This window comes from Dermacentor variabilis, chromosome 1 (assembly GCF_050947875.1).
Source record: "Dermacentor variabilis isolate Ectoservices chromosome 1, ASM5094787v1, whole genome shotgun sequence".
Classification (NCBI taxonomy): domain Eukaryota; kingdom Metazoa; phylum Arthropoda; class Arachnida; order Ixodida; family Ixodidae; genus Dermacentor; species Dermacentor variabilis.
Window position 1 is genome coordinate 47,473,702 of NC_134568.1, and position 10,179 is coordinate 47,483,880.

Genomic DNA, 10,179 nt, shown 5'->3' on the forward strand with positions numbered 1-10,179 from the left:
ACAAAATGTTACTGACGTAAAACGCATTAAAATTAGACGAGACAACAAGGAAATCCCCACTAAACATCTTATCCTAACATTTTCATCCAGCGTACTGCCAGAAACAATCGAAACAGGATACATCAGGTTAAATGTTCGACCATTCATCCCCAACCCTAGACGGTGTTTCTAATGTCAGAGGTTCGGCCATGGCTCGCAGAGCTGCCGTGGTCAAATAACTTGTGCAAAGTGTGGAGTTCAGGGCCACCCCTCCGACAACTGCAGTGGCACACCTCACTGTGTGAACTGCACTGGTGACCATCCCGCTTACTCACGCTCCTGTCCAAACTGGAAGAAAGAAAAAGATATAATCACCCTTAAAGTCAAGGAAAATATTTCGTTTAAGGAAGCCCGTAAAAGGTGCTCTCCTTTCCACAACACACCTTATGCTGATGCGGCGCGTCGGGGGGCGGCGTCGCAGCGTCCAATCCAAAGTGCCATGCCCGCGTGCAGCGAGCAGACACCTTTGGCTCCTGCCCCCAGGGTGGAAGTAGGTAAGCCTACTCCATCCAACCAGCAAACCGGCCAGGCTACCCTTGGGTTGCCGGCCCCACAAGAGTTATCTGCGGCAACCTGCGCTACACGCAGCGATCCCGCAGTACCGATAGTTGCCCCGAAGGTAGGCGCAGCCGAGGCTGCCTCGACCTCCCCGGCCCCTCCCAGCGCTGGCAACAGCCGGCGCAGCCTAATTCCACAGGGAGCCCCATCGACCTCCGGGCTGGTGGGCGCAGGGGTTTTGCCTTCCGAGGTGAGACTCTCCCGAAAAACTTCTCGCTCGCAAGAGCGCGTGTCCGGCGCCTCACAAGAGGCAATGGACACAACACCTATCCCCACGGCGCACCAAGCGCCTAAGGAGCGGCGAGGCTCCCTCGAACGCTTCAAAAAAGGCAAAACCCCGGTTACAGGGCCTCGAAAGAGCTCTGTAATCTAATGCATCACTTCCGTTTCCGTACACACAGCACTAATTTACATTAAATATGGATACACAAATCATACAATGGAACGTCAGAGGTCTCCTTAGAAACCTTGATGATGTACAAGAACTCATCCACAAACACAATCCAAAAGTGCTGTGTTTACAGGAAACACACTTAAAACCAAAACACACAAATTTTCTTCGACAGCACGTTACTTATCGCAAAGATCGCGATGATGCTGTCGCATCATCGGGCGGTGTTGCAATTATAATTCGAAAAAGCATAGCCTGTCAACGTGTACAGCTACGAACGGCCCTTGAGGCAGTGGCGGTTCGAGTTATTCTGCTAAACAAACTGATCACTATTTGCTCGCTCTATATTCCCCCACATTATAAACTAAGCAAACATGAATTTCAGACCTTTATAGATGAATTGCCAGAACCCTATGTTGTTCTTGGCGACTTCAATGCACATAACTCCCTGTGGGGCGACCCTCGTAGAGATGCGCGAGGACGTCTTGTCGAACAGTTCCTTTTTTCTTCTGGTGCGTGTCTGTTGAATAAGAAGCAACACACATATTACTCTCTTGCAAACAGAACCTACTCTTCCATAGATCTTAGCATAGTCTCCCCGTCTGTACTGCCTGAACTTGAATGCGAAGTTACCGACAACCCTTACGGCAGCGACCACTTCCCTATACTGCTAAGATCAGCTAAAGAAAACGAATATCCACAACACGCTCCTAGGTGGAAGATTGAGACAGCTGATTGGGAGAAATTTCGACCTCTTACTAGTATCTCATGGGCTGACCTGTCTTCTTTAGGAATTGATGCTGCAGTCGAGTTCCTTACAGCCTTCATAATAGATGCCGCATATAAGTGCATATCACAAGTAAATGGCTTGGTATGTAAACGGCGTGTCCCGTGGTGGAACGACGATTGTAGGATCGCTCGAAAGAAACAAAACAAAGCGTGGGGGTTGCTACGCGCCTCCCCCACTGCGGAGAATCTCATCAATTTTAAAAAAGTAAAATCCCAAGGTAGGCGAACCCGCCGACAGGCCAGGCGAGAGAGTTGGCAGAAGTTTCTATCGCGTATCAATTCGTTTACTGATGAGGCCAAAGCTTGGAACAGGGTCAATAGTATAAGAGGGCGACCAGCATATTCACTCCCTTTGGTAAACACACAAGGCGATACCCTACAAGACCAGGCGGACTCACTTGGGGAGCACTTTGAAAGCGTGTCAAGTGCCAACCATTACTCGCAATCCTTTCTGAAATATAAACAAATAGAAGAATGTAAGCCACTCATGAGAAAATATCAACAGAATGAGCCTTACAACCGTCCTTTCAGCATTGCCGAGTTGAGAGCTGCCTTGAGCGCATGCAAGAGCTCCGCACCAGGATCTGATAGAATCATGTACGAAATGCTGAAAAACTTACACAATGACACACAAGAAACACTACTTACACTTTTCAACACTATCTGGGACGCAGGGTACCTTCCGACCACATGGAAAGAAGCCATTGTGGTCCCTGTTTTAAAACAAGGCAAAGATCCTTCCTCAGTGGCAAGCTACCGCCCGATAGCCCTCACAAGTTGCATGTGTAAGGTATTTGAAAAAATGATAAATCGACGACTGATCCATTTCCTTGAACAGAACAAAATGCTTGATCCCTATCAGTGTGGCTTCCGAGAAGGGCGCTCCACAACCGACCATCTTGTACGCATTGAAGGAAATATCCGGGACGCATTTATACATAAACAGTTCTTCCTCTCGATATTTCTCGATATGGAAAAGGCGTATGACACAACGTGGCGATACGGCATCTTGCGAGATTTATCGGAAATGGGCATTCATGGTAATATGCTCAACGTAATAAAAAGCTACTTGTCCGATCGTACCTTCCGGGTGAAAGTCGGCAATGTGCTGTCACGTCCTTTTACACAAGAAACTGGTGTACCCCAGGGAGGCGTGCTCAGCTGCACACTTTTTATTGTTAAGATGACAACGCTTCGTGCTTCCTTACCACCGGCCATTTTGTATTCCGTCTATGTGGACGACATTCAAATAGGCTTCAAATCCTGTAACCTCGCAGTATGCGAGAGACAGGTACAGCATGGATTGAACAAGGTGTCAGGGTGGGCAGAGAAAAATGGTTTTAAAATCAATCCTCAAAAGAGTTCTTGCGTGCTGTTTACAAGGAAGAGAGGCCTGGTTCCGGATCCTTGCTTGGAAATGTGTGGACATCAGATACCTGTAAACAAAGAGCACAAATTTCTAGGTGTTATACTCGACAATAAACTTACTTTCGTCCCACACATTAAACATCTTAAAGAAAAGTGTCTGAAAACAATGAACCTAATGAAACTTCTATCCCAGAGTACGTGGGGTAGTGACAGAAAGTGCCTAATGAATCTCTATAAGAGCCTCATCCGGTCACGATTAGATTATGGTGCCGTGGTATATAACTCTGCCGCCCCGAGCGCACTAAAGATGCTAGACCCTGTTCACCATCTAGCTATCCGCTTAGCCACGGGCGCTTTCAGAACAAGCCCGATTGAAAGTTTATATGCTGAATCGAATGAATGGTCTCTCCACTTACAGAGATCATACATTAGCTTTACATATTTCCTTAAAGTACGCTCCAATCCTGAACATCCATGTTTTCATAACGTTACCGATATGACGTGCGCTACACTTTTCAGCAATCGCCCCTCCATAAGACAGCCTTTCTCGCTGCGTGTGAAGCAGCTTAGCGATGAAATGCATGTCCCGCTCCTCGAGCATCGCTTAATGCACCTAACCAAGCTCTTGCCTCCTTGGGAGTGGCAGGTGATACAATGTGACATATCCTTTATAAAAGTTACAAAGCACGCTCCTGAGGCCGAAATCCGAATGCATTTCCTAGAACTCAAGCACAAGCACTCCTGCGCAGAGTTCTACACAGACGCTTCGAAGTCAAATGCCGGGTTATCCTATGCAGCCGTCGGCCCATCCTTCTCGGAATCCGATGTACTGCATCCGGAAACAAGCATCTTTACGGCCGAGGCCTACGCATTACTCTCTGCTGTGAAGCATATAAGAAGATCAAAACTTCCAAAAGCAGCGATCTATACAGACTCTCTCAGCGTCGTGAAGGCCTTGATGTCAGTCTATACACACAAAAATCCTGTACTTAGTGAACTCTACACCGTCTTGTGTAAAGCGTACATATCTAACCAGCGTATCATTATATGCTGGGTGCCTGGCCACAGGAGCATTGAGGGTAACGTTCTGGCGGACGAGATGGCCACGTCAATCGCATCGCAAACTGTTAACCCTACCGCTGCGGTGCCTGTCACAGATCTGAGGCCTTTCTTGAGAAGGAGATTGCGGGACCACTGGCAACGCATGTGGGACGCGGAAACGAATAATAAGCTCCACCTGATAAAACCACAGTTAGCATTCTGGCCCTCTACTACAAAATCGCACCGAACAGATGTCCTATTCTGTCGGCTCAGAATAGGACACACGTTTGGCACCCATAATTTTCTACTAACCGGAAGTGAGCCTCCAACCTGTGGTAGATGCGGGGAGAGGCTGACCGTGCTCCACGTCCTTCTGGAGTGTCGGGAAGCCGAATCTGAAAGAATGAAACATTTTTCCTTAGCTTACAGACAGCACATCCCTCTTCATCCAGTAATGTTCCTCGGCTCAGAACCGCTTTTTAACACAGACACAGTCCTAGGTTTTCTGAGAGATGTGGTCCTACATGTTATTAGGCCCATGCATTCCTAGCGCTTCCTCTCTTTAGAGGATGCCGCTGGGATAGTTGTACGGTATAGCACATGCCTCCAGACCCTTGTGTTTCAAGGGCTCTAAGGAGGCAGTAGTGCTCTTACATTTATTATAATCTGATATATTTTACCTATTGTATCATTCTTTTTAAATGCATCGAAATGTTCATAGTACAGGTCATATGTCATCGCCATAATTTTATTACACAGATTTTACGCACTGTAGAGCGTATATTTTAAGGCCCCTTTACAGCCACGTCACACCAATTTCATAGTAATCATAGTTACACTGCACACCCACTACCACAGACATGGCGCTCTTTGGCCATTCCTGGCCCTTGCGCCATAAAACCCCATACATCATCATCAGTAGTACAAATAAGCTGGGTTAGTATAGCACTGATTGAACAGCATCTATAGCTGCTCTTTATTATTGTAGAAATTTAGCACATTGAATTCTTCCTTATAAGCCCTCTCCTAGGGCATCTATGTTTATGCGTCACAGTGGTATTCCGAAGAAATGCATTTATTTTCCAATTATTATGGATGGGAGCCATTTTCATTAGCTGTTGTATAAGGTACTGTGCTTTCATGAATTTGAGGATGCTGAAGCGTGATCTGGCTTAATATATCTCTATCTGCCAGAAGAAGCATAATGAACAGAAACACTGAACAGAAAGGACTTGTGATCACCATTCCTTGTTGAGTGTTTAGTGCTGCTTGTTTTGAAATTTATAATGGATTCTCTAAAGCCTTGGAGTCTAACATGGGACCCAATGCATGGTTCATTAATAGCTAATAAAGGGAAATGAGACATCCACCGAATCGTAGCAATTGCTACAAAGGAAACCCATGCGGGTTTCTCGAAAGAAAAGCCCTGCAGTTGAAGAAAAATTTGTCCTGGACCAGGACTTGAACCCAGGACCACCGCCTTTCTGGCTCATATTTTGGACAGAAATGTGCTTTTACTGCCCAGTTTTTACATGTGTATAGCCATAATAGACCCTCTACTACAATTTATCGCGGAAAACCGCAAAATGTTGGGTGACTGTGTCATGCCCTCTTTAAGGGCCCCGTTTCGCAGAAAATCCGGTGTCGGCGCTGGCGTCGGCAAAGTTGTCTGTGAGCAAAATTTCTGTATATATTTATATATAGGCATATGTAAATGCCACGCCTTGCTATGACATGCAGTATGTGTCTGTTATATTACCACACCATTCTGTCACTAAAGTTGCTCATACCTTGTCGTATATTCTTGACTAAGTTATTCCTTGGAATTTTGAGAACGACAGCCCACAAACAAATGTCATGAAACAACAACACAGCAACAGCACATGCCTTTTATCTTAAACTTAAGTATTAAGAGTATGACACAATAACGGAAACGTAAAAATGATGTAATTTTTTTGGCATGACTGTGCACTACCTCCAGGATCAGCCCATGCAAGAGGCCACATTTATACCAGAAAGCTTGCCTTTACGCATAGCATTCGCCACAAATGTTTCCTGGTAAACATTACAGTTACATAAGCTGCAGTTGACGAGAAGTGTGAAAAGCAGTTAGGGATATTTGAATAATATTGAGGGGGAGGGGGGGCATTCTTAAGCTTAAATGTCCTCCAATTTGTTTTTCCTTTTTCCAGAGTTTGTGCTATGTTCGTATTATTTTCATTTGCATGCTTAGTTTGGGGCCTGCATCATATATGGCTACTATTCAAGTATGTGTCAAATAGAATGTGTGAAATTACACATTTTAGTTCGTATTGAAATGTTATACATTATTCTTTACTGTTTGTATTTCATTTGTCCACATTGGTTCATATAATGTTTTTATGAGGTAAACTTCAGTTGCGTGTTAGATTTGTTCATACGATTAAGATTGTACAGTGTATATGACAAAAATTGGTTCTGGGTTGTGTGATTGGGTTTGTATCAAGTATACTGTACTCCAAGGCCCCAAGAGTAGAATGTTCTAGTGCATTCGAGTGCCACAGGACTCCTAGCAACCATAGAGCTTCACACTAAGAACGTTAGAGAGGAATCTTATATCAGTGCCTGCATTCACCATCATTCAGCCATTGTGGGAATAATGGTCCTACAGGCACTTGTCTAAACTTCAGCTTTCTTATTCTGAGCAGTCTTGTTAATTTATTAGAATAAATTTGCTTTGTGGCAAGGTTTTATTTGGCTTCTAATTTTTACCATGAGACTGTGTTTGGGATAATAATGGCAAAGTGTCAACAATAGCTACCCATTACTGCTGAGATGTGTAGACGTAGTGGCACACACGCCTGAAAGTGTCGAGAATAATTTATGTAGTGAAAATTACATGAGATGACCATTGTGAATGTTACACACCACAAAAGAAATGTTGTAAGGCGAGGACACAATGTAATTGTGCTACAAAGAACATTAAAAGAAGGTGCAATGTGCTTTCCCAACAAATCTGTGCCAAATCATAGAGAAGTCTGTACTAACAATTCCAATGGTGGTTGAACGACTGCAGCACCAGATTTTCCCTTACGCATGCCTGTTATATCTCGCGAAAATTTCTTAAACTTTACAAATCTTGGCTCATTCTAAAATTTTAAAAATGCGCATTAAGCTTTCAAAATAAATTCTGTTTGCAAAAAGGTTTTACTCATTGATTTTCAACCGTTTCATTGGAACTCTTCCGATGGTGAAAGGACGCAACAGGGTTACTTACTTTGAGCAAGTTTATACAGACATGTTCCTGAAGCAGCTGAAAATGGCAACAGCAATGTTGACGAAAAGTCTGTTATCTAAAAGCTATGTGTTGCTTGTCAGTCTCTGCTGTTCCAAGTTTGTTGCTACTTGTGTGCTGTGTTGAAAGGTAATTTATGATTAATAAAGTGCGTATATATCCTACAAAAGGCATGTGCTCAGGCCAATTAAGTTTCTAAAAAATGCTTGCTATCTCCCGCCCCTCTCTCTCCCCTCCTCGGGCGTGGGATTTTATCAACTTTGAAATTCTCAGTTTGGTAGGTAAGCTTTGGCAATTTTAGTATGGAACTCTGCAACCACTGAATGACAACAAAAGCTCTGGTAAAACAAATGTGCGAGTCTATATATATATATATATATATATATATATATATATATATATATATATATATATATATATATATATATATATACATATATATATATATATATATATATATATATAAGAATTAATGTGTCTATTCTTCTGTAGCCTGTACTATGTTTTTTGGCAGCTGTCTCAGATTATATAAAGAAACATTTAGAGGATTTGAAAGAATTTTAATGTCCAAGCTTCACAGCAGTGGTGGGCACAAGAATTTGCTTAGTAATGTCAATATGGTTGTGTATTAAGTTTATAATTAGCATTGAAATAATGGCTTTAGGGGGCGTGCGGTAATTACAGTATTGAAGCCAGCCAGTACTCATAGCATACTCTTCTGCTAGAAACTCTGCGCCTTGGACCAGTTTCAAGGAATAAGTCTGCAAAATCCACAGTGACACTGCTGTGCTAGTTCACGTTTCCGCACTGTGGAAATATTTAGTACAAAAAACTTAACTGGAAGAGCAGCGTATTTCACGGTGCACTTCCAGGTCATATTTCTCAAAACTGGTGGTTTCTAACCAATCTTTAAGTTTATTAGGGTTCTCAATAGATAGTTGTATTGGCAATTCTGCAAATTTTGATAACTACTGCTGAGAAGCTTAGTCGGCAAAAATGGCCTCTATGTTGAATCTCCCAATTTTAATATTACGGGACTGTCATTGCAGAAACACACGATGCAATAATCCTTCATTTGATACAACACTGCATATGTGAAAGATGTTTTATCTGTGGCCAAGGTGTTTAGCACCATCTAACATGAACCTTGGACTTGCAGGTGGCAACACAGTGCGATGCAGTCATGTTTTACGGCCCACTTGTCAAGGATGGCTATGGCTGCTGTTATAACCCACAAGCGCACACTGTCACATTTGGCCTCTCATCCTTCAATAGCTGTGCCACCACATCCACTGCGAAATTCAGGGATGCCCTGGAGGAAAGCTTGACTCAGATGCACGATTGCCTCAGGCTTGCACAGCCATCAAAGTTGTAGCAAGGATTGTTATGCATCAGTATACTATTGTGCAGCTGTGAAGAACAAATTGTTGGCGTTTTTTCAGGGGTTGAGAAGTGCATTCTAAGAAACTATTGATGCAGTGCATATGTTTTTTTTATAGCTTTGATCAAATTGCGAAAATAGACGTTGCTTGTTTATGCGTGTCACAAGAGTCGTTAAGCAAATTTTGCACCCCCATTGTGTTGATCAAAAAATACTATGTACCTGGGTTCTACTTAACAGCGACCAGAGAAGGTTTGGGTGTTGTATGCCGTGAAGTCAATGCCTTCGTCAAAAATGATGTTTTACATTGTAGTTAAGAGTCTAAATATGGATAAGTTATTGTTTACCAAAACTGACTATTTCACAAATAAAAGCTGAAATAGCCTTCATCTGTTGTGTAGTCTATTTGGTGTCATTCCTACATTCCCATTTCTGCTGAGGTCACTGAACCTGGTGACACTGCTGTATTGGTGTTAAGTATGAATACTTCCAAGACTAGTAGGGTTGTACATTGTAGATTAAAGGTGCAAGTATGCACTGAAGGACGAGGACAATGAGGACAATGAAAGTAATATTTTCATTCTGGTATTGAGGCCACACATTGTAACCATTGATTTCATTTCTTGTCAGTCTTACTGAGTGCCCAATCACAGGTGACAGTGGGGCTTCCTAAGAGCCGATTGCAAAGGGCATAAAGAAGAGAAAATAATGTACAGTTACAAAATATAGCCTCAGAGCACCATATCGCTGCATGTAATAAACATTTTCAATGTAACTATTTGTCGTGTCTAGGGAAGAGAACGGTACTAGCTTTCTAGACAGTACGAACCTCAAGTACGTCCACCGCAAAATTTGTGGCCATAATGAAAATTGAGTGGTACGGCCCTTTAAAGTCAGGAGTATTGTTGAAGGTGAAGGAGGGCCTTGTTTAACAGAATTATGTGCATGTTATGCACAATGACTTATATTTTGTTGGGGTCATATATATCCCTCTCAAGGGCAATTGCACGGACATCAACGGAAAACACACCCACATGCCTATCTCTGTGTACACTCTGCAGTGTACACTTTGCTTACCAGAGACCGTTGTAGCTGCACTCATTATGCTAAAGAGCTTACATGAAGTACAAGGACCAAAAGCAGATATGGCTTCACATGCACCGACATCTCAGCTTACACAGAGCCAGCTTGCATGCCCAGGAGCTCCATCAATTAGCCAGTTGTACAGTGAAGATCGCCTTATTTCCTTGCATTCCGGGTCCAAGGGAGCTCTTTCCCACAATCATTTCTTGCCTTTAGTGGCATGCGCTTTCAGGATGAGCCGACAAAGAAAAAAAA

The 10,179-nt window shown here is 43.2% G+C and overlaps 1 protein-coding gene across 2 annotated transcripts in view; it reads left to right on the forward strand.

Annotated features, from left to right (window-relative positions):
- LOC142577251 (carnitine O-acetyltransferase-like) overlaps nucleotides 1–9,230 on the forward strand; it is a 68,473-nt gene extending 59,243 nt beyond the window's left edge. Inside the window, exon 14 of one of the 2 annotated variants that reach the window (XM_075687085.1) lies at nucleotides 8,620–9,230. In XM_075687085.1, coding sequence (XP_075543200.1) covers nucleotides 8,620–8,835 — 216 coding nt within the window. In that variant the 3' untranslated portion in view covers nucleotides 8,836–9,230. The remainder of the gene's footprint in view (nucleotides 1–8,619) is intronic. The other variant, XM_075687086.1, reaches the window with a different exon arrangement.
- The last annotated feature ends 949 nt before the right edge of the window (nucleotides 9,231–10,179 follow it).